Here is a 24,860-nt window from a genome sequence, read left to right on the forward strand (position 1 = left end):
GTATCCAGGTCTTTAGCTGTCTTTAGGAGACTGGACCTGGATTCGGTAAGTTTAGCTGGGTGGAAAAACTCAATGCGTCAAAACTCAAGCGAGCATGCCGGCCCCATGTTTAAATTGCTGCTGCTTCTGCCTCTCCCTGCCACCAGCATGCCCGAGTCCCGGGAGCCTTCTTCAAGACACCGCTGATCGGCCTCCAGTGCATGCTAATCACCCCTGACTCTCCCCACTGCGGGGGACACCGCCACTGTTCTTCCCGATCTCCAGGGATCCCTCTCATGGCCGCCAGCAAACTGCTTCGATTATCCTCCACTTTCCCCTAGGCTGCAGCCCACTGATCCGGCACTGCTAAAATTCAAAAAGCCGACGTTCCTAGCACCATCCGCTGCAGGGGACACCGGCCTGCCTGAGCTCCAGGGTGCCTTCTGCTCGGCCAAAGGACAGAGAGTGCACAGATATGGGAGAACACAAGGTCAATTCAGCAGCTACAGAAACGGGTGTTAACCCTCAATATGCTGTAGCCTTTTACAGCTCATTGAGGGTTAAATCCCTGGCACCACTGCTCCCAGAACAACCTGATAAATTTTGTCCATAGCACTACACATCTGTAACTGCAACTCAGCTCCTATTCACTTGAATGGAGCTGAGCTGCAGTTAAAAATCACTGCCGCTACACAATCAACAGATACAAACTTCCTTCACTGTGTAGTGCGGCACCAAGCTGCTTTTTTCCTAGTTTTTCCCCTCTAAAACCGAGGTGCGTCTTATCATCAGGTGCCTCTTATATATTTTGTTGCCTCATATCAAGTATTTACAGGAAATTGTCTTTCAGGGTTTTGAATGTTAGTTTCACTTAATTTTTTTTTTTCATTCATGCAACTAGATCACTGACCACCTGGGCTCAGAAGATCCGAAAGACTCATAAAAAGTCGACCAAAATGGAGCAGATTCCGGCTCAGTCATCTCCGTTACCTTCTCCTTCTGAACAAGATGTAAGTTATCCAAACTTTTGACATGTCATAGAGGGATCATATAGACATGTCAAAAGTTTTAATCGGTCCGATCAGGAGAATGAGCGAGATGATGAGGGGAGGATTGTGCTGCAGTGCGGTCTTCTCCCGGCTCGTTTGCCCGATCAAAACTTTTTACATTTCTCTATGACGTCTAAGGACAGAGAAAACGCTTGATCCTTGGCTGATCGTGTCTTTAGAACATGCTTCAAAATTTATTGTCTTTGGCCGCACATCTTCCTGTGTAAACATGGGATTTGTGGCCAATAACCATAAAAGAAAACTGACAGCACAGATATGTATATATATTGGGGTCTGGGATATGTATATATTGGGTTCTGGGATATGTATATATCAGTGCTGTCAGTTTCCAGATCACAAGCAGCAGTGTGTACTTACCATCCACGCTGCTTGTGATGCTTCATCTACTTCTCTTGTCCTCCAGCCCCGGCTGTATCATCAGGTTTCGCCTCTTCCAGAATAATTGACAGCCAAAGAAGGCAGGGCCTGATGATAAAGCCAGGGGCCGGAGGACCAGAGAAGCAGATCCTGGATCACAAGCAGCATGGATGGTCAGTGTGCACTGCTGCTTTTCATCTGGAAACTAACAGCAAAGATATACACATACCCCATACCCCAATATACATACATATCCCAGATCCCAATATATACATTTATATCCCAGACCCCAATATATACATATCACAGACCCCAACATATACATATCCCAGACCCCAATATACACTCACCGGCCACTTTATTAGGTACACCATGCTAGTAACGGGTTGGACCCCCTTTTGCCTTCAGAACTGCCTCAATTCTTCGTGGCATAGATTCAACAAGGTGCTGGAAGCTTCCTCAGAGATTTTGGTCCATATTGACATGATGGCATCACACAGTTGCCGCAGATTTGTCGGCTGCACATCCATGATGCGAATCTCCCGTTCCACTACATCCCAAAGATGCTCTATTGGATTGAGATCTGGTGACTGTGGAGGCCATTGGAGTACAGTGAACTCATTGTCATGTTCAAGAAACCAGTCTGAGATGATTCTAGCTTTATGACATGGCGCATTATCCTGCTGAAAGTAGCCATCAGATGTTGGGTACATTGTGGTCATAAAGGGATGGACATGGTCAGCAACAATACTCAGGTAGGCTGTGGCGTTGCAACGATGCTCAATTGGTACCAAGGGGCCCAAAGAGTGCCAAGAAAATATTCCCCACACCATGACACCACCACCACCAGCCTGAACCGTTGATACAAGGCAGGATGGATCCATGCTTTCATGTTGTTGACGCCAAATTCTGACCCTACCATCCGAATGTCGCAGCAGAAATCGAGACTCATCAGACCAGGCAACGTTTTTCCAATCTTCTACTGTCCAATTTCGATGAGCTTGTGCAAATTGTAGCCTCAGTTTCCTGTTCTTAGCTGAGCGGAGTGGCACCCGGTGTGGTCTTCTGCTGCTGTAGCCCATCTGCCTCAAAGTTGGCCGTACTGTGCGCTCAGAGATGCTCTTCTGCCTACCTTGGTTGTAACGGTTGGCTATTTGAGTCACTGTTGCCTTTCTATCAGCTCGAACCAGTCTGCCCATTCTCCTCTGACCTCTGGCATCAACAAGGCATTTCCGCCCACAGAACTGCCGCTCACTGGATGTTTTTTCTTTTTCGGACCGTTCTCTGTAAACCCTAGAGATGGTTGTGCGTGAAAATCCCAGTAGATCAGCAGTTTCTGAAATACTCAGACCAGCCCTTCTGGCACCAACAACCATGCCACGTTCAAAGGCACTCAAATCACCTTTCTTCCCCATACTGATGCTCGGTTTGAACTGCAGGAGATTGTCTTGACCATGTCTACATGCCTAAATGCACTGAGTTACCGCCATGTGATTGGCTGATTAGAAATTAAGTGGTAACGTGCAGTTGGACAGGTGTACCTAATAAAGTGGCCGGTGAGTGTATATATACGTATCTCAGACCCCAATATATACACTCACCGGCCACTTTAGGTACACCTGTCCAACTGCACGTTACCACTTAATTTCTAATCGGCCAATTACATGGCGGCAACTCAGTGCATTTAGGCATGTAGACATGGTCAAGACAATCTCCTGCAGTTCAAACCGAGCATCAGTATGGGGAAGAAAGGTGATTTGAGGGCCTTTGAACGTGGCATGATCGTTGGTGCCAGAAGGGCTGGTCTGAGTATTTCAGAAACTGCTGATCTACTGGGATTTTCACGCACAACCATCTCTAGGGTTTACAGAGAATGGTCCGAAAAAGAAAAAACATCCAGTGAGCGGCAGTTCTGTGGGCGGAAATGCCTTGTTGATGCCAGAGGTCAGAGGAGAATGGGCAGACTGGTTCGAGCTGATAGAAAGGCAACAGTGACTCAAATAGCCAACCGTTACACCCAAGGTAGGCAGAAGAGCATCTCTGAACGCACAGTACGTCCAACTTGGGCTACAGCAGATGGGCTACAGCAGCAAAAGACCACACTGGGTGCCACTCCTTTCAGCTAAGAACAGGAAACTGAGGCTACAATTTGCACAAGCTCATGGAAATTAGACAGTAGAAGATTGGAAAAACGTTGCCTGGTCTGATGAGTCTCGATTTCTGCTACGACATTTGGATGGTAGGGTCAGAATTGGGCGTCAACAACATGAAAGCATGGATCCATCCTGCCTTGTATCAAGGGTTCAGGCTGGTGGTGGTGGTGTCATGGTGTGGGGAATATTTTCTTTGCACTCTTTGGGCCCCTTGGTACCAATTGAGCATCGTTGCAACGCCACAGCCTACCTGAGTATTGTTGCTGACCATGTCCATCCCTTTATGACCACAATGTACCCAACATCTGATGGCTACTTTCAGCAGGATAATGCGCCATGTCATAAAGCTAGAATCATCTCAGACTGGTTTCTTGAACATGACAATGAGTTCACTGTACTCCAATGGCCTCCACAGTCACCAGATCTCAATCCAATAGAGCATCTTTGGGATGTGGTGGAACGGGAGATTCGCATCATGGATGTGCAGCCGACAAATCTGCGGCAACTGTGTGATGCCATCATGTCAATATGGACCAAAATCTCTGAGGAAGCTTCCAGCACCTTGTTGTATCTATGCCACAAAGAATTGAGGCAGTTCTGAAGGTAAAAGGGGGTCCAACCCGTTACTAGCATGGTGTACCTAATAAAGTGGCCGGTCAGTGTATACATATCCCAGACCCCAATATATATACATATCCCAGACCCCTATATATATATATATATATATATATATATATATATATATATATATATATACAGTGGTGCCTTGGATTACGAGCATAATTCGTTCCGGGACGGTGCTTGTAATCCAAATCCACTCTTAAACCAAAGCAAATTTTCCCATAAGAAATCATGTAAATGCAGGCAATTGGTTCCACACCCCAAAAATAATGATTTTATATTCTGAATAACATGTAGAACAGATGAAACAAACAATTATAAACAGCTGAATATGTGATATTAATAGTTACTATACAGTATAGTAATCAGCATGTGGAATATAATGTATAGTAAGGGCATAAACCTGAAAAACAGCAGCAGTTTGTAGATAGAGGATGGAACTGCAGATCCCTATAATGCAGTAGTGTAGTACAACAGGCTAGAATAGAGAAGCAGGACTGCTGTCAGAGGTTTGTGTGGTCACATGACAGCAATGGGGAAAGGGGTGGGTTCAGCATGGACCCATTAGGACTGACATAGACTGCAGGGAGACTGAAGGAATGAGCAGGGCAAATGTGAGCACAATGTAGCAGCACTTTCTGTCCGAGAAGACGGGTTACAGCTATGGCCAGATTACCTCCACAGTCCTGTCCCCTGATGCAAGCCCCAGCCTGAAGTGTATCTGCTATGATTTGGAAGGTGAGGGAGACTTCAGGGGTCAGAGGACAGTGCTGTATACCCTGCAATACAGAATATGCCCCTCACCAACTCACCCTCCCACCCAGTACAGGGAGCTCTTAAACCAAAACAATGCTCTTAAACCAAGTCACAATTTTTCAAAAACTGTAAGCTCTTAAACCAAAACGCTCTTAAACCAAGTTACTCTTAAACCAAGGTACCACTGTGTGTATATATATATATATATATATATATATATATACATATCCCAGAGCCCAATATATATATATATACATATCCCAGACCCCTATATACAAATCCCAGACCCCTATATATATACACATATCCCAGACCCCAATATATATACATATCCCAGAGCCCAATATATATATATATATACATATCCCAGACCCCTATATATATATACATATCCCAGACTCCAATATATATATATATGTATATACATATCCCAGACCCTAATATATATACAAATCACAGACCCCTATATATATACACACATATCCCAGACCCCAATATATATACATATCCCAGACCCCAATATATATACATATCCCAGATCCCAATATATACATTTCCCACACCCCAATATATATACATATCTCAGACCCCAATATGACATATCCCAGACCCCAATATATGTACATATCCCAGACCCCAATATATATACACATCCCAGACCCCAATATATATACACATCCCAGACCCCAATATTTAGACACATCCCAGACCCCAGTAAATACATATATATCCCAGACCCCAATAATTACATATCTCTGCTGTCAGTTTTTAGGGCTGCAGAAACAATACATTGTTCGTGCAGCTCAGTCGCTCAATTTGTCGTGCTGTTTAAAGCCGCTACAAACTAGTACTAATTAGCTATCGTTTGCTGCCGCCAGCGGCCGACAAATCGTCTAATATAAAAGGCCCCTTACACAGGGCAGGAAATGGTGCCTTCACCTGATAATTGCCCTATGTAATAGTCACTTTACTAGCACCACTGAAACTGTAACCTCCCTGGGCTCTGCTGGTGTCACATGAATTGCTGAGGTCCACAGTGCTAAATCTTCAAATTTAGGCCAAAGAAAACCTTAAATGGTCTGTTATTAAAATCCTGTTTATTTTCCTGGTTCTAACCCAATTATTGTATAATCCTGCCACAAATATATTCCGCCCCATGTTACTGCACTTATCTGCAGCTGTCAGGGATTTTATATATGTATCGTAATAAGATAGCAGCTGATAAACATCATTACAGGCGCTGCTGTCCTTGTCTGCCCCCTTAGAATACAGGATTTAGCTGCAGATTGGTCAGTCATGTGGCCGCACTGAATCTGATTAATCTGAGACCTATGCCAGCTCCAGCCTTCAGCCTCGTACACACAGCCATTAGTTGCTTAATATAAACACATAAAGGAACTGAGAAATCAAAGAAAAAAAGTCCTCTTTGCATCCAAAATTGCTTCACAACTGCACAATGTGCACAAGGACCCCAATGTTTGAGAAGTTATCAGGATTAGGTTGCTATATTCCCTGTAAAATAAGAAACTTATTGCCCCTTATTATTTAAAGGGATACTCTGGGCTAGAGGTTTTTTTTTTACTATGGCTGGGGAGGGGATGGATGAAAGCAATGACGTCCACTTACCACCCCGGTTCCAGCGCTGGGTTCTCACTGTTCTAATCTCTTGACCCATCCCCATAATATAGCTATCTGGAAAAGTTATACAATAGACCAGGGGTACTCAACAACGTTTAGTGAAGGTCCACTTACCGGGGTCTTTTGTCAGGTGAAGGTCCGAGCTGAACATAAGTAGTAAACGTGTTTTGTTACTTTTCACAAACGTTGTTGAACTATTTACATACAGATTGCTGCTTTTTAGTTGGAAAACTGGCATTTTTTCTCTCTCACAGCCCTTTGAAATGAGGTACAAAGGGGGTGACTGCCACCAGTAGTATATAGCCCCCCTGTTGATCCCCCAGTAGTATATAGCCCCCCTGTGTGCTCCCCCAGTAGTATATAGCCCCCTGTTGCTCCCCCAGTAGTATGTAGACCCCTGTGTGCTCCCCCTGTAGTGTATAGCCCGGTGTGCTCCCCATTGATATATAGCCCCCTGTGCGCTCCCCCAGTAGGATATAGCCCCCCTGTGCGCTACCCCAGTAGTATGTAGCCCACTGTGCGCTCCCCCAGTAGTATATAGCCCCCTGTGCACTCCCCATTAGTATATAGCCCCCCTGTGCTCTTCCCCAGTAGTATATAGGCCCCCTGTGCTCTCCCCCAGTAGTATATAGCCCCCTTTGCGCTCCCCCAGTAGTATATAGAAACCCTGTTCTCTCCTCCCAGCAGTATATAGCCCCCCTTTGCACTCCCCCAGTAGTATATAGCCCCCCTGTGCACTCGCACTCCCCAGTAGTATATAGCCCCTCTGTGCGCTCCCCCAGTAGTATATAGACCCTTGCTGTGTGCTCCCTTAATTATATAGCCCCCCTGTGCTCCCCTTCCCATCTAGCATATAACATATGACATATATAACATAAAAAAAGCAGACACTTATACTCACCTGGGTCCGGGGCGTCTCCCCTTCTCTTCGCTCTTGTGGCCGCACTGCAGAGGTCACAAGAGGCCGCTCCCCACTTGTCCTGGCGCCGGCCCTCAAGTTACGTCACTCCACCGCCTGCACCAGAAGCAGAGTGCAGCCTCTTGTGACCGCTGCGGCCAGTGAGGGATGACTGACAGGGACAATGGCTCCCTCTCTGTCAGTGCTGCTGCGCGGTAACTATGAGCGCTCATAGTTACTGCGCCGAGTGCCGGCCACGGTCCGCCAGTTGAGGACTCCTGACAATCTCTATGGGATTGGCCATCATTATAACTTGTAAGGGCTAGCACAATTATTATTATTATTTTTTTTTTTTATGTATTTCAGCTTGAATACACCGATGCTTCGTCAAATGCTTTTTACCTCAACAATCGGACGGAAAGTGCAAATTCCTTATTTTCTGGTGGATCTGGTAAGTAAGCGTCATGTACTGGATAGTCTCGTAATAATTCTGTTATCCGAGGTAAATGTCATTGGCAAAGAAAAAGAAAACCAAGAAGCTATCAATTTGTGCTTTAGGTTTGGTCTCTTTTACAGGGTTTACATACTGGATGATGGATGAGAAGGAGATGTACCATCCTTTACCGGAACACTTCGAAACTGGACTCTCTAAACTTCTTTCTCCTAAAGAGGTATATCGTCTATATAACTATATATTAGTTTTAAAAAGGAGTATCTGCAGCACTCGCAGCATTTTCCATTAAATAGTTTATATGTAGAATACCATGCGGAGGATGTATAGTACAAGGGGAACTGCGCTTAAGAAAGATTTAACCCTGTACAATCACCCCATAATCTAAGCTTGTGTGTAATAGGTTTCATGAATTAGTCGGTTTGTCTGCAGCACTTCCTGACTCACTCCTTGAAGCTGCTGAAAACAACAGTCTCTCCTGAGTAGTATAGGGGAAAGGAGACACTGTTGTTTCATCTTTAAGACAGATAACTAGATATTGTGTTTACTGTGCGAAGCAGAAGGGGCCAGTAGTGGTCGGATACTACAAAATAGGGCCAGGTACCTGGCAGTTGGCTGTCATGCATGCTGGGAGATGTAGTTTTCCAGCGTTGAAGCGTTGACAAGTGGGAAAGGTGACAATCAGTAGGGGATCGCTGAGTGCTCCTATATGCTTTTTGTGTATTTTATTTTATTATGAGATCGCTGGATTTCCCCTTTAATGCTATCTATCTATTTGTTTGATTAGCAGGTTCCAGTCTTTTTATAGTGTGGGTCAATACCTTTTGTGTTTTCTGTTTAAGCCTGAAGAAGTGAGGATTCCAACTCTAACAGATATATATCACCAGAAACAACGAGAGCGTGAGCAGTGCCCTAGCTGGGAACCTCTGTCTCCTTCTGAGCACACTCACCCACCAGAGGTAAAATCACACTGACAAACATGTACTGTGAGTAGTTACATGTGAACAGGGTTACTGTTCAGCTTTATGTGAGAGTACAAGGAATGTGAAGGCCGGAGCAGGATAGGAGGGATATAGGCGGGATACACAAAGTGATAGGGGAGTTTCTGTTTACGTATATTCCGGTTGCTATTAGGAATGACAGTATCAAGAACAAATACAGTGCTGCGCAAAGGCATCCACCCGTTCCTTAATTACTTTCCATAAACAGACAATGTGCTATGGGAATGAATTCGGAGCTCTGAAACTGTTTAAATCTTTTTGTGCTACTGTACTGATGTTATTTATATAATGGGAAAGGAGGTGATTTAAACTTTTATTGGGGGGGAGTTTTTTTATTTTATTTTATTTTTTTATTATTTTTATACACTTTTTACTTTTTGTAAGTCCCCCTAGAGACAATCATTAGACTGCTTATACTGAACAATGTTACGCCATTGCATAGCATTGATCAGTCTTATCGGCAATCTTGTCATAGAGTCTGCCTGAGGCTCCCGGGACACTAATGTGTGCAGGGCTGATCACACTGAAGTAGCCTTGCACACAATAAAAGGGTATTCTGCTCAAACATAACTTTCGATATGTTGCTGCCCATAGTGAGACTAACAATTCATTCTGTACTTGTTATTATCTATTCAGTCTCCTTTCCCCAGTTCTGAGCTGCTGCTTTCTGCTGAAGACACAATCTTTGTGTGAGCTTTTCTCTCTGTCTCCTCCTCCTCCCCCTCCCTTCTGAGACAAGTCCCTGACTAGCTGTATCTGCAACATTGTAGCTTCTCTGTAATGCCGGGAAAATTAATCACTGTGAGTTCCTTGGCAACTTGACCTTAGATTATCCCTCCCACTGTTACAAAAAAGCTACAATGTTGCAGATAAAGCAAGCCAGGGACTTGTTTACATCAGCCGTCTCAGAAGGGATGGGGGGGGAGGGGGAGACAGAGAGAAAAGATCACACACAGATTTTTGTGTCTTCAGCAGAAAGCTGAGAACTGGGGGTAGGAGACTGAATACATAATAAGTATGGAAGGCATTGTTAGACTCACGATGGGCAGCAACATATCAAAAGTTATTTCTGAGCAAAATACCCCTTTATGTCATAGGGTAGGAAATTATAAAGCCGTAAGGCTGACTTGAATGGGTTGTTAAACTGAGTGAGAATTAGACAGATTCAGTGAATCCGCTCCAGTTAAAGTCGTTTGATTATTATTGTATGAAGACTCCCGCAGCCAGGAATATGTTTCTCTGTTCTATATAAATGTTCTGTCCTCATTTTTGTAGGTATTGACCCTGGACCCAACGCTACACAGAAAGCCTCCTCACAATGCAGAACTCTCCAAACCGGCTACTAGTGAGAGCTACACTGCCCCTGTGACGCCGGACTCTATTTTAGGAAACCCCTCTTACACTCACGATGATGAAGAGACCGCTTCTAATGCTTCATCTTTGTTGGGCGATTCATCAATGAGGTCTCCCCAGTGTCTGGCAGCAGGTGATAAGCCCTGGAAGTCTACCAGATACAAAGTGAAGAAAAATATAGACTACCAGCTGTGTCACGGAGACCCGTGCAGTGAGGAAAGAATGAACTGTACGGAGGACGAAGCAAACAGTTTGGCTTCTTCCCCGATATCTCAATCACCATTACCAGCTGCAGAGAACAGTATGCCATCCTATATGGACCATCCTGTAATGCTTTCCAAGTATGTCCTTTCTATGCTAAGTATTCCTCTAATAGGATTTAAAGGGAACCTGTCATCCAATTCATGTGGCCTGAACTAAGGCCGGCGATTTTAAAAAACTGTCAGCCGGCAGGGGGGACATAATAACCCAGCTCTACTTACCTCTCCTGTTGCCTGCGAAGCGCCGCCCCACTGGCACTCGGACCCCCACCAGTAGGCATTTTTCTGATGATGTCACGACTCTGGGGGTGGGGGGTAAATGCCTGACCCAGCTGATGGACAGCCTGCTCAGCCAATCAATGACTAGAGAGGCGTCCCCTCCCCAGTCACTGACTAGGTGAGCGAGCTGTCAATCAGCCAGATCGTGACATTGGCTGAAAAGAAGATTCCGGAGCCCAGCGGACACTGATGGTTATGTCCCCCCACCCCTGCTTTTTCCAGCCATTATTACCTCCGCAGCCTGAGCTCCAGACTACACATCCAGTAGCAGCTAGGGGTCAATCCCTGAGAGTCTGCCCCACTGACACTAAGGATGGCACCGGGTCTGGGGGCTGCTCCCACAGCGCTCAGGAGTAGATGTTGGCCAACCAGTTCCTTATCCTGTAGAGATACTGGGAACAGGTTACAGTGAGTTCGGGGAGGGATGGGGGTTTGAGAGTGTAGCAGAGCTATACACAGCACCAGGGCCGGCACAGTGTACATGGAGGAGACTTCCTACTCATGGCGCTGGATGGTGTATGACCACTGCTTTCCTCTGACCCCTGAATTAAAGGGGTTACCCAGCGCTACAAAAACATGGCCACTTTTCTCCCTCTCTTGTCTCCAGGTCAGGTGCGGTTTGCAAATAAGCTCCACTTACTTCAATGGAACTGAGTTTCAAACCCCACCCAAACTGGAGACCCCTTCACCCATAGCTGCTCCAGGCAGCTTGATTAACCTCTTCTTTACTGATACAGTCTTCCTTACGACCTTATTTTTGTGTTGTGGAACGAATCGTCTACGTTTCAATTATTTGTTATGGGAAAATTTTGCTTTGATTAAACGATTTGGATTACAAGCAGGTTCCCGGAATGGATTAAGCCCGTAATCTGAGGTTTTGCTCTATTTATATTATCTTTCCTCTCTAATGAGTTTTTTTTCATCAATTCCTAGCATCAGACGAAGTTTAAGGGAAAAGCATTCTCGGCACTTGGCAGATTTACGAGACTACTATGAGTCTGAGATCAGTAACCTAAAACAACAACTTCTTGCCAATAACAAGTCCACTTCCACCGAAGACCTGATGAAAATCAATAGTCTGACTGAGAGGTAATGACTGCGTGTGTTTTGTTATCCCGGCCATGACTGGTGTGAGGCCATCCAGCAACCAAGGCCATAAAAATAGCCGCCTAACGTGTCCAGTGGGATGACGGGTTATTTGGCAATACAAATGAGAGAACTATCTCATTGCAGCAATCTAAGTCACTGATGGATTGACAGGATGTAGACTGCAGCAAAGGCAGTTTCTTAGTAACATATCTTTAAGTCTATGTTCACAAACAGTATATCGCACGGAACACCAAACTGCAAAATTGCTGATTTTTTCTCACATCACATCCCTACATAAAAAGTGATCAAGGAGTCATGTATACGGACTGTATGGGACATAAAAAGTGATCAAGGAGTCGTGTATACGGACTGTATGGGACTGATAAAAACTACAGATAACAGTGCAAAAAAATTAGGCCTCAGATAGCCCCATATACCATGAAATAAAAACACAGAGCAGAGAAAATTTAGTCATATTTATTTATTTTTTAAGTTAAAAAATTTTTTAAATAGTAAAATAAAATAAAAGTTATATAAAGTCATTGTAATTGTACTGAGATAACATCTCAGTTTTGCCATGATATAAAGATGAACCAACATTCCCCACCCCCCCCCCGTTTCACTGTGCAAATATTTTTCCCCAGTTTCGCTGCATATTTTATGGAAAAAAAATGTTATGAATTACAATTTTTGTATTTGGCGGGCATTTTATAGCATTTTGGTATCATACCGGCATTCCCTTATTTATCCCCTTGTATCTAAATAGTTTAGTATGAAGTAGAAGTCTGAGCTTTATTCTTTCTGTAGGTGTGCCCAGTTGGAAGGAGCTTTAACTGAAGCGAGCAAGCGGATCCGTGTACTTGAGAACAAAAATAGTGATCTTGAAATACAAGTGGTAGGTATTCACATTGCACCAGGTATGTTCTGTGTGTATGTGTAGCTCATACAGCAATGACCATTATTTGGTGGCTTGAACCAACATTTTATTGACACTATAGGGCCCGTCAGTACACCTTTTTACGGCAATGACTAATAGGCCTTATTCCAACCAATATGCCTTTTGATGGTATGGACAGGACTGTGTGGCTGTATCAGTACAGTCCTGCGAAGATTTAAACTCTTTTGGCTTTCCTGGCATCATAATGAAACATGATGCTGGGAGGTCTGCAATTCGGCCGCTCGGCTTCATACTTCGTGGATTACTAAGCGTGTGAATGACCCCTTAGGCTTTGTTCATAAGTTTGTTGTGTTTTCCATCTATTAGAAAATAGCACTACCTGGACCCCATAGAACTATAATGGGGTCCGTTGTGGTTTCGGCAAAGTTTCCATGAAGTTGATGCCAATAATAGCATTTCATCCTCCTGCTGGAAAACTTAGGCTGGGTTCACACTGCGTTTCCGCTATCTGTATATTTCCGTTTTTTTCCATTATTAAAAAACTTCCATCATAAAGATCAAAACACCTCCGTTTCTTCTAGCATACACAAAAAGGTTGTCAACCAAATCTTTGTGATGCATTTTGATCCTTTTTTTTAAATCCGTTTTTTTTTTTTTTGTAGAAGTTATCAAATCAAGTTATCGAATCAAAATGGATGCACACAAATGCACCCATTTTTTGATTTGTTTTTTTTGCATAAAACAGATAGCTTCACATGTACCATATTGTGGTAGATTTTCTGCTGCGGATCCGCAGCGGATTTGACTAAATAAACAACCACAGCATTAAATCCGCACTACCAAATCTGCTGCGGATCTGCTGTTGTGTTCATTTATTTAGTCGAATCTGCTGCAGATCCGCAGCAGGAAACCTACTGCGATACGGTACACATGAAGCTACCCTTAAAGTGTAACTGTCATGTTTTTTTTTATAGCAGAAATCAGTAGTATAAGCGATTTTAAGAAACTCGCTAATAGGTAATAGGTTTCATCAGCCAAAAAAGCCTCTTTCTGTACTCAAGAAGCAATCTCCCAGCCTCCCCACCCCCCCCCCCCCCCCCCCCCTGACTTCTTATCTGTGCATTATCAGGCAAACACGTCTTCATTACAGAGAAGCCAGTGAAGACGGGTTCTGCTCTCTCCATTGTAAGCCTATGAAGGGGGGAGGGGCTGAGGGAGATGAGGGAGCAGGAAGAGGTGACATGAAGGTCAGCTGTTTGTAGACTCTCTGGGCACCTAAACCGCAGGATTCTGGTGTCAGAAAGGTCAGTGCTTATCTATGAACTTACTGAGAGAAGATTGCAGGGTGTTGTGCTGTGCAGGACTGCTCCGTGCTCAGTCACTCCTAACAGCCCCTCCCCTCTCCATAGCCACATAATGGAGACAGAAATCCTGCTTCATTTGATGTGAGGGGGGAGGCTGGGAGATTGCTTTTTCACTACAGAAGGAAACTCTTTTAGTACATAAAACCTATTACAGAGTTTCTTAACCCCTTAACGACATCGGGCGTAAACTTACGCCCTCGCGCCCTGGTACTTGGCGCATCAGGGCGTAAATTTACGCCCGATGTTTCCCTGATCGCTGCGTGTTCGCACACAGCGATCGGGGAAGATGGCCTGCTATAAATCATAGCAGGCCATGATCAATTCAGATCAGCCAATAGCGGCGATCGGAACCTTTCTGGGTCATCGGCGACCCGATGACCCGGAAAAAAATGGCGGTCGGTGCTGTCCGAGGACGGCACCGACCGCCATTACTGTAAAAAGTAATGGTGATCGCTGTGCCACCGGCCCGATCGCCGTGAACGGCCGCCCGGCCGTTCACGGCGATCGGGCCGGTGGCACGGCGATCAGAGTCCCACAAAATAGTAAATACCTGCCCTGGACCCCTCAGCTAGGTAGCCGAGGGGTCCAGAGCAGATATTTGTACATTACTCACCTGTCCCGGGCTCCTGATCGGCGTCTTCCGGGTTCGCGGCGTCCTCGTCTTCGTTCGGGTCTTCGGCTTCCTCCGTGACGTCACGTTCGGCTTCTCTCGGCTATTTTCGGCTCCAGCGTCGGCCTTTTCCGTATTTTGCGCTCTGCTGCCCTCTAGCGGCTGATATGTGTAATACACTTATCAGCAGCTACAGGGATGTTCAGAATGTAGAAATTTTTTTTTTCAAATTTTTTTTTTCTATTTTCCGCACCCTATCGCCGCTGAGTGTTGATCAGCATTGCACGAAAGTGCGCTGCTAATCAGCAACTCCTCCTTTTTGGCGTAGGGTGTTTTTTTTCTATATTCTACTGCCACGGTCTGCTGATAAGTGCCGCACATAAGTGCGGCATTTATCAGCAACTCCTTTGTTGGCGTAGGTTTTTTTTTTATACTTACTGTAAAAAAACATGTAAAAAACACTACATTACACCACACTACATTGAATAAAGTTTGACACTACACCACTACATACCCCATATACTAGTCCCCGTATAAAGATGGCCCCCAGGGTGTTTTCGGTGTCGGACGCATACGTTATTATTGCCTCCGACACCGAAACAGCCAGTAAGGATGAATGGGGGGATCCTTCTTTCCTCCATTCATCCTCATCATCCTCATCATCCAGTGACGTGTCTGGGGGTAGCGTAGCGTACGCTGCCCCCCAGACACGTCTTTTCCGCCAGTACCGTCCCAATAAGAGATGACGGTATGGTGTGAAATTCTACAAACTCTGTGAGAGTACCTCAGGGTACTCTTACAGATTTAGGGTACGTGCACACTGCGGAATGGCGAAGGATAACCCTTCGTGCATTCCGCAGCTGGCACCCGCCGGCGGACTGATGCGGGCGCATGTCTCCACCCGTGTCATAGACTCCATGTTATGCACGGGCGGATTCCATCGTCCGTCCAAAGAATGAATACGTTGGACGGAGAGCGGAATCCGCCCGTGCATAGAATGGAGTCTATGACACGGATGGAGACGTGCGCCCGCATCAGTCCGCCGGTGGGTGCCAACTGCGGAATGCACGAAGGGTTATCTGTCGCGATTCCGCAGGGTGCACGTACCCTTAGAGTGTATTTAGGAAGGGACACCCGAATCCAGCCCCAGATGCCCCCAGATGCCCCCCCATCCTCGGAGTTAGTGGGAAGATCGTCCGGGAACTGATCTTCCCACTGCTGGATAAAGGTCACCACCTGTACGAGGATAACATTTATACCAGCACCCCCTCTTCCGGTCCCTCGCTGCCCGAGCTACTGTAGCTTGCGGCACGATACGAACAGAAGTAGTAATAGAGCCCTAATATTTAGCAGCCATGGAGCGGACCCAGCGCTTCTGGATATGAGGGACCCCGTATCGCACCAGGACAACATTTTCCAGGTGACGTCCCCCACACTGGAGAAAGGGAGACCCCAGAAGAAGTGCAGAGTGTGGCGTAACAGGGGGATCAGGAAGGACAACATTTTCCAGTGTGACACCTGTCCTGATCACCCCGGCCTCTGCATACTGGATCGCTCCAAGGCGCACCACACGTCATTGGAGTTCTACATTATCTAAATTCTGTCCCTTATTCCTATTTCAGGGGTCACGTTGATCCGGGGATTATTCTGATCGCCATTATGGAGTCAGGAAGGAATTTTTCCCTGTGATGAGGCTACTGTCGTCTGCCTCACGAGGGTTTTTTGCCTTCCTCTGGATCAACACAGGTTGAGTTTGATGGACACCTGTCATTTTCAACCTTATAAACCAACAATTGGCCTAATACCCCCAAATAAATTAGAATTGTCCCTTTTCCCCAGCTAAGTAGGTATGGCCGCCATTCCCATTAGAGGATGCCATGATGCAATTACAAAGCCTCTGTGCGGCCAGGACAGTAGAAACCCCCCACAAGTGACCCCATTCTGGAAACTACACCCCATAAGGAATCTAACAAGGGGGGCAGCGGGGATATGGCCCCCTGGTGACGGCCACATTTGGGACGTGAAAATGAAGAAAATGGTATTTTTTATTTTCTCGGCACATGTTCTACGTAAGTGACTGTCACCAGTGGGGTCCATATCCTCACTGCACCCCTTGTTAGATTCCTTATGGGGTGTAGTTTCCAGAATGTGGTCACTTGTCGGGGGTTTCTACTGACCTGGCAGCACAGGAGCTTTGTAATTCCGACATGGCCTCCATCCTCCATTCCAGCCTCTAAATGGCGCTCTGTCCCTTTGGTGGCTTGCCCTGTGCCCATATAGCACATTATGCCCACATGTGGGGTATTTACGTACTCAGGGGAAACTACCCTACACGTTTTGTGTTCATTTTCTTTTTTAACCCCTTGTGGAAATGGAAAAAAATCAAGGCTAGACCAACATTTAGTGTAATTTTTGTAAAATTTTTACTCTAAATCATTAATCTTGTCATGATTTTTTCATTTTCACAAGGGGTTAAAAGATAAAAAAAAAACATTTAATGTGTAGCGCAATTTCCCCTGAGTACGGAAATACCCCACATGTGGACATAAAGCGCCATGCGGGTGCAGGGTAAGCCTCCGAAGAGAAGGAGCGCCATTTCATTTTTGAAGGCTGGATTTGGATGGAATGGATTTCGAGGGGCCATGTTGCATTCAAAAGGCCCCTGTGTTGCCAAGACAGTTGAAACCCCCCACAAGTGACCCCATTATGGAAACTGCACCCCTCAAGGAATGTAACAAGGGGTGTAGTGAGCATATGGACCCCACTGGTGACGGACACAAATGTGGAACAATGTGGCGTGAAAATGAAATATTACATTTTTTACACTATAATGTTGGTTTAGCCTTGAATTTATCATTTTCACAAGGGGTTAAAAGAGGGAAAAAAAACAAAATGTGTAGAGCAATTTCCCCCGAGTCCGTAAATACCCCACATCTGGACATAAAGCGCCATGTGGGCGCAGGGCAAGCCTCCGAAGGGAAGGAGCGCCATTTGGATTTTGGAGGTTGGATTTGGCTAGAATGGATGATGAACGCCATGTCGCATTTACAGAGCCCTCGTGCTGCCAAAACACTGGAAACCCCCCACAAGTGACCCCATTCTGGAAACTGCACCCCTCAGGGAATCTAACAAGGGGTGCAGTGAGGATATGGACCCCTTGATGACGGGCACACTTGTGCCATGAAAGTGAAAAAATGAAATTTTTCCCTTTCACGTCACATTGTTCCACATTTGTGCCCGTCACCAGTGGGGTCCATATGCTCACTGAACCCCTTGTTAGATTCCTTGAGGGGTGTAGTTTCCAGAATGGGGTCACTTGTGGGGGGTTTCCAGTGTCTTGGCAGCACGAGGGCTCTGTAAATGCGACATGGCCCTTGAAATCCTTTTCAGTGAAATTCAGCTTCCAAAAGCCAATTGGCGCTCCTTCCCTTTGGAGGCTCGTCCTGCGCCCCCTTGGCACTTTATCGCCACATGTGGGGTATTTCCGTACTTGGGAGAAACTGCGCTACACATTTTTTGTCTTTTTTTCCCTCTTATCCCTTTAAGAAAATGAAAAATTGAAGGCTAGAACAACATTTTAGTGTAAAAAAATTTTTTTTCTTTTTTCAAGCCATATTGTTCTGAAAATCTGTGAAGCACCTGTGGGGTCCAGATGCTCACCGCACCCCTTGTTACATTCTTTAAGGGGTGTAGTTTTCTAAATGGTGTCCCTTTAGGGGTGTTTTTTAGGTTTTGGCACCCCAGAGCCTTTGCCAACCTGAAGTGGTACAGTCAAAAATGACCAAATATAACGGAGGCGTTGAAATTCACTAGGCGCTCCCTTATATCTGAGGCTTGTGGTTGCGTCAAATAGCGCAATAGGGTCACATATGGGGTATTTCTATAAACTGCAGAAACGGGACAATAATTATTGGGGTGCATTTCTCTGGTAATAGGTTTATAATTATGAAAAATATTGGATTACAAATAAAATCTCTGCACAGAAAATTAAAATTTTCAAATTTCTTACACACTTGGCTTTTATTTCTGTGACTCCCCTAAAGGGTTAAAACACTTTCTGGATATGCTTTTGCAGAGTGTGGGGGGTGCAGTTTCTGAAATTGGGTGCTTTGTGGGGCTTTCTAACATACAGGCCCCTCAAATACACTTTAAACCTGAACAGGTCCCTAAAAATATCTGATTTTGAAATTTTACTGAAAATTTGGAAATTTGCTGCTAATGTTTTAAGCTCCCTATTGTCTAAAAAAAATGAAAGATAGTTTAATAAATGCCGCCAACATAAAGTAGACATGATGCTAATGCTATTTAATATATAATTTATGTGGTATAACCACTTTCTGTATACGCAAAAAAGTTTCAAAGTTGGAAAAATGCATTTTTTCACATTTTTTCACATTATTTGGTTTTTTTTCATAAAGATTTGTTATGAGTATCGACTCCAATTTACCAGAAATGTAAAGTACAATATGTCACGAGAAAACAATCTCAGAATCAGCCGGATAGGTAAAAGCATCCCGAAGTTATTAATGAATAAAGTGACACTGGTCATATTCATAAAATTTGTCTCTGTCATTAAGGCCATTTCAGGCTCTGTCCTTAAGGGGTTAAAATCGCTTGTACTGTTGATATTTAATGTTTTCAGAAAAATGGCCCTGAAATGACAATTACGCTTTAAGAAAAAAAAAAAAAAAATTGCAGAAAGAGAGTTTTAGGCTGGGTTCACCCTACTTTTTTGCAATCCGTTTTTTTTCATTCGTTTTTTTTTTTTTAAATGGATGAAAAAAACATGCACTTATATGCATCTGTTTTTATATGTTTTTTATTGACTTCCATTATGAAAAAATGATAAAAAATGATTTTTTTTTTAACGTACACAAAAATGAGGTCAATTTTGTTTTTGTGTACGTTTAAAAAAACTTTTTAAATGAAAGTCAGTGGAAAAACAGATCAAAACGGATGCACACAAATGCATCCGTTCTTTTGTCCGTTTTTCCATCTGTTTTTCCAAATTTGGGGGAAAAAACAGGTTGCAAAAACGTAGTGTGAACCCAGCCTTTTATTGTCAGATTATTTTATGGGCCACTACATTTGTTATTCCTGTGTGGGTTATTTATAGTTGGGTTTTTTTTTTTGTTTTTTTTTAATGTCCCAGGCTGAATGGAGGGAGCGGTATCACACAGCTAATGGCACTTCAAAGGACTTACAGGAACAAATTGAGGAAATGAGAGCGAGGAGTAAAGAAAAAGAAAATGCGATCAGCAGATTACAGTCCAGACTCAAAGAAGTAGAAGAATCACTTCAAAAAACTATTAGACAGTCAGATGACAAGGAATCACGGATAAAGCAAGAGCATAAAATGTTTCAAGATGTGAGTTGATACAGCTGCAACTACACAACACTTCATTTCCCCTCATAGGAAAGTCACCCTGTTTGTATCTGCATGCATTGAAATGCGGAATGAGCAAATTTATGGTAGTAGTGCAGCTCTTTGCTATGCTCGCCGGTATCTTGTCAGACTGCTGCCTTCAAACTCTGTGACGCTACTCTTCAGGTGTCGGGAAAAGCTGGATCCAGTTCTGGGAAATTTTTATACAAGTTTATACAACTGCACTGATCTCTCATAGAGATCAATGCAGTGTATACATACTGCATTGATCCATAATCTTTACTTAATCTATGTTTTATGACTACAGATAAAACGTATCAATAGTTTATGCGGCCTTGAGGTCTGGTTCCTTTATCTAATTTTTACTCTACTGATATGCGGTGTCAGTACAGTAGTGCGAAGATTTAATCAGTTTCAGAGCTCCTGGCATCATCATGAGTGATGATGCCAGGAACTCTGAGGTCCGTTCTGTAGCACATCGTACATAATTACGGACCGTGCACGGAACGGCCCTGAGGCTTCCCAGGTTACACATTTGCCCAATCGGTGATATGTAAAAGTCTGATGGGAGACCCGGTGATGAGCAGCTCTGGACATCTCTCAGCTAGCAGAACCATAGACGTTATTTTTCCACGTTTATAAGTACAGTGGTGCCTTGGATTACAAGCATAATTCGTTCCGGGACCGCGCTTTCTAATCCATAAAAAATCATTTAAATGCAAACAACTGGTTCCACTCCCCAAAAATGTTTTTTTTTTTTTTTAATTCTGAATAACATGTAAAACAGATGAAACAAACATTTAGAAACAGCTGAATATGTGATATTATAAGTTACTGTACAGTATAGCAATCAGCATGTGGTGTATAATGTATAGTAACTGTATAACCCTGATAACACAGCAGCTGGATATGTGATATATGTTACTGTACAGTATAGCAGCATGTGGTGTATAATGTACAGTAACTGCATAACCCTGATAACACAGCAGCTGGATATGTGATATGTAAGTTACTGTACAGTATAGCAATCAGCATGTGGAGTATAATGTATAGTAACTGTATAACCCTGATAACACAGCAGCAGTTTGTAGATACAGGATGGAGCTGCAGATCCCCATAATGCAGTAGTGTAGTACAACAGGCTAGAATAGAGAAGCAGGGCTGCTGTCAGAGGTCTGTGTGGTCACCTGACAATAATGAGGAAGGGGCGTGTGTTCAGCATGGACCAATCATCAAGTGAGAATCACAGAGCAGTTTAGAAGGACAGTGACAGAAACTTTTTTATACAGCAGTGTGAATGGCTAATTGTAAGTGCAGGCACATTATAGCAGTAGTGTGTATAGCTGAGTGTAAGTGCAGGCACATTATAGCAGCAGTGTGTATAGCTGAGTGTAAGTGCAGGCATATTATAGCAGCAGTGTTTACAGTACCACTTGTACTGCCCTATCGGCGGCCCTGGTGTGTATAGCTGAGTGTAAGTGCAGGCAGATTATAGCAGCAGTGTGTATAGCTGAGTGTAAGTGCAGGCACATTATAGCAGGAATGGAGAGGATGGGAAACACAAAGGCTGAAAGATACTGCAGGGAGCATGAAGGAATGAGCAGGGCAGATGTGGGCACATAAATGCAGCGCTCTCTGTCCGGGGAGAGAGGGGTTACAGCTATGGAGAGATTACCTCCACAGTCCTGTCCCCTGATGTAAGCTTCAGACTTCCTGAGTCAGAGTACAGTGCTTTAGACCACTATGCAGACCATCCCCTCTCCCACTCCCCCTCCCACCCAGTACAAGGAGCTCTTATACCAAGTTACAGTTTTGAAAAACTGTTCTTTCAATGCGCTCTCAATCCAAGTTACTCTCATACCAAGGTACCTCTGTAGTTTCCTGTCACATAAAACTTTCATCTTCTGTTCCATTGTTTCCTTCTGGTAAGGAAGTTCTATTGCTGCAGACTTTATGGTTATTGTTTGTTTTTTTGTTCTTCAGCTTTTATTGGAATATGAGTCACTTGGAAAAGAACATGAAAGAGTAAAGGTAAGAGACTTTTATACCACAGCTTTTTTTCCTATGGTTCTTTCATTTTTAGGCTGGGTTCACACTATGTATATTTGAGGCTGTATTTGTGAGGCTGTATAGCAACCAAAACCAGGAGTGGATTGAAAACACAGAAAGGCTATGTTCACATAATGTTGTAATTGAGTGGATGGCCATCATTTAATGGCAAATATTTGCTGTTATTTTAAAACAACGGCTGTGGTATTGAAATAATGGCCGTTATTTACTGTTATATGGCGGATATCCACTCAATTTCAACATTGTGTGAACAGATCCTTTCTGTGTTTTCAATCCACTCCTGGTTTTGGTTGCTATGAGGACCTGACATGAGGACCAAATACTGCCTGAAATATACATAGTGTGAACCCAGCCTTAAAGCGGAACTCCAGTGATGATCCTATAAAAAAATGTACAAAAAGGTGGGTAAACCTTTCCCACTTGTCTACGCTGCTCCTAGTCCCAAATTCACACTTTTATAAATGACCCCAGTTTTACATCATGGCACCCGGCCGGGAAACTACATCTCCCAGCATGCCTTGCACCTCAGAACCAACTGTCGGGTACCCGCCCCTGTCCTTTAGTATCCGCAGCCCTGTCCACCAACAATAACATGCATTTCTGAGGGGAGAGACCACCAAGAAATCCTTTATACAGTAAGATATGAAATTTCCACAATATAAGCTTAAGAAGGTGCTGAGAACTCCTGATATGGAAGGGGGGGGGCAATATCACTTTAATGTATGTATGTAATGTATGTTTGTGCCAGTAGCGTCCATAGACAGCAGCAGCCTTCATGTTTAACCCTATGTGGTATATAGGTTTTATATCCTGCTTTTCTTTCCAGGACTCTCTCAGTATAACCGAGAACAAGTTATGTGACGCACAGAGTGAAGTCAATGATCTCAGAAGGTAATGTTCTTCTAACCTATGTTCATGTTATTAGTAGGTGGAGGCCTCTGGCTCTATTATGAGTAGCGCAGTGGCGTCTTTCCCTTTCATAGTACCATTACAGGTAGCACTGCTCATCTCCTGCCGGGACAAGGGGTTATATAGACACGGCGCTGAATAGAGCAATAGTATATAAAAATAGGAAAACACTTAGTTTATTCAGTGCCTTGAAAACATCTTCTTTCCTCTTGAACTTTTCCACATTACACTGACAAATCATGGGTCCCGCTGACGGCAGCCGGCTATCATCTTCTGCTGAACACCAGGTAAATCACATACACTGAGTGATTGCGCGCTCAGCCAATCAGTTACTGTGGCAGTGTCCCGTCCCAGTCACTGATTGGCTGAGCGCACAATCACTCACTTGGGTACATAACGTTGCAGCTATTGGACACCGGTGGCTGTCAACGGGACACGGGAGCGAAACTGCAGGGCACGAGGAGGGGTGAGTTTACTTGTTTATTGTTTTCCCGCACCCCTCTTTCTGTCTGCATTTTATTTTAGTTTTGTGGGACTTCTTTAAATAAAAAAAAACCATTTTGCCCAGGTTGCTGCTGACCTTGAAGCATTGTTTGACTTAGAATGTTTTTCTCTATGAAAATTAAAACTTTTTTTTTCTTTAAATCATTTTCTCTTTTTTGGTAATATAGGACAATTTCAAAGCTGGAAGCTCAAATTAAACAACTGGAGCATGACAACATGGTAAAGTTTCATCAGATAGCCAAAGGCCAGCTGTGGTCCTCCAGGCCAAAGTAAGTCTGCTTCTTTGTTAGTTTTTTAAAATATTTTTTTCATTTCAAGTGTCTCTGTCGTTTAATTTTATATGCAGAAATCAATAGTACGGGCGATTTTAAGAAACTTTGTAATTGGGTTTATTAGCTGAAAAAAGCTTTTTTTTATCATGAAAACGCAGTTTGAAGCCCTTCCCCTGTGTTCATGGTTCTCTATGGAGAGGGGTGGGGTGGAGGGACAACAAAGAGTTAATTTACAGCTACATCACCGGGCTATCTCTGAAGTCAGCACTTACCTCTCTGACCTCTGAATACTGGCTTTCACACAGGTCCCACTGTTGAATCCTTTGTTCTCCGCTCTCTGCTGGTGACTAATCTCCCTCCTCCCCCTCCCCTCTCCATAGGTTACACAGGGCCCGACTGATATAAAAGAGTCGAGATTTCCTGATAATGAGCAGTGAATGAGAGAGAGGAGGGAGGGGGAGGGGACCTGGGGAAAGTCTTTTTGAATGCAGAAAATGACATATTTGCCTAATAAACCCAATTACAAAGTTTCTTAAAATCGCCTGGACTATTGATTTCTGCAAAAAAACATGACAGTGACACGTTAACAATAATATTTAATAATAATTTATTGCATTAACACCATAGTGAGTGTGTATTTAATATTTTCTATCCTGCAGAACATAAAAAAAATAGAAAAGTGAACTCACAGTTACAGTATTACAACAAATAATAAGTTACTGTCATCTTGAAAAACGTTTGACAGCGCCCGTCTGAGTTCTGCTCTCTCCATCTCGCTGTGGGAGACGATTTCTGTTGCAAGTCATAGGGGTCGGTCTCCTCCTGCGTTACGGGTAGAGCAGCATTCGGCTCGTTGCTTCTCCTGGCTCGTTCTAGCAATCAACGGGGTCTGATCACACACACCCCAAATGATGAAAAAACTGATTGCAAAATCACAGTGTG

At 44.0% G+C, this 24,860-nt stretch overlaps 1 protein-coding gene across 5 annotated transcripts in view; it reads left to right on the forward strand.

Annotated features, from left to right (window-relative positions):
• Positions 1-24,860, forward strand: part of MPHOSPH9 (M-phase phosphoprotein 9) — a 78,217-nt gene that overhangs the window by 43,231 nt on the left and 10,126 nt on the right. For all 5 annotated transcript variants that reach the window (XM_069960836.1, XM_069960834.1, XM_069960838.1 and 2 more), the window contains 11 exons: positions 881-989; positions 7,839-7,923; positions 8,049-8,143; positions 8,766-8,882; positions 10,200-10,618; positions 11,750-11,905; positions 12,713-12,800; positions 19,930-20,145; positions 22,147-22,194; positions 23,060-23,124; positions 23,814-23,915. In XM_069960836.1, the coding sequence (XP_069816937.1) occupies positions 881-989; positions 7,839-7,923; positions 8,049-8,143; positions 8,766-8,882; positions 10,200-10,618; positions 11,750-11,905; positions 12,713-12,800; positions 19,930-20,145; positions 22,147-22,194; positions 23,060-23,124; positions 23,814-23,915 (1,500 nt within the window). The remainder of the gene's footprint in view (positions 1-880; positions 990-7,838; positions 7,924-8,048; positions 8,144-8,765; positions 8,883-10,199; positions 10,619-11,749; positions 11,906-12,712; positions 12,801-19,929; positions 20,146-22,146; positions 22,195-23,059; positions 23,125-23,813; positions 23,916-24,860) is intronic.

Source organism: Dendropsophus ebraccatus, chromosome 3, assembly GCF_027789765.1.
Source record: "Dendropsophus ebraccatus isolate aDenEbr1 chromosome 3, aDenEbr1.pat, whole genome shotgun sequence".
In the NCBI taxonomy this organism is placed as follows: domain Eukaryota; kingdom Metazoa; phylum Chordata; class Amphibia; order Anura; family Hylidae; genus Dendropsophus; species Dendropsophus ebraccatus.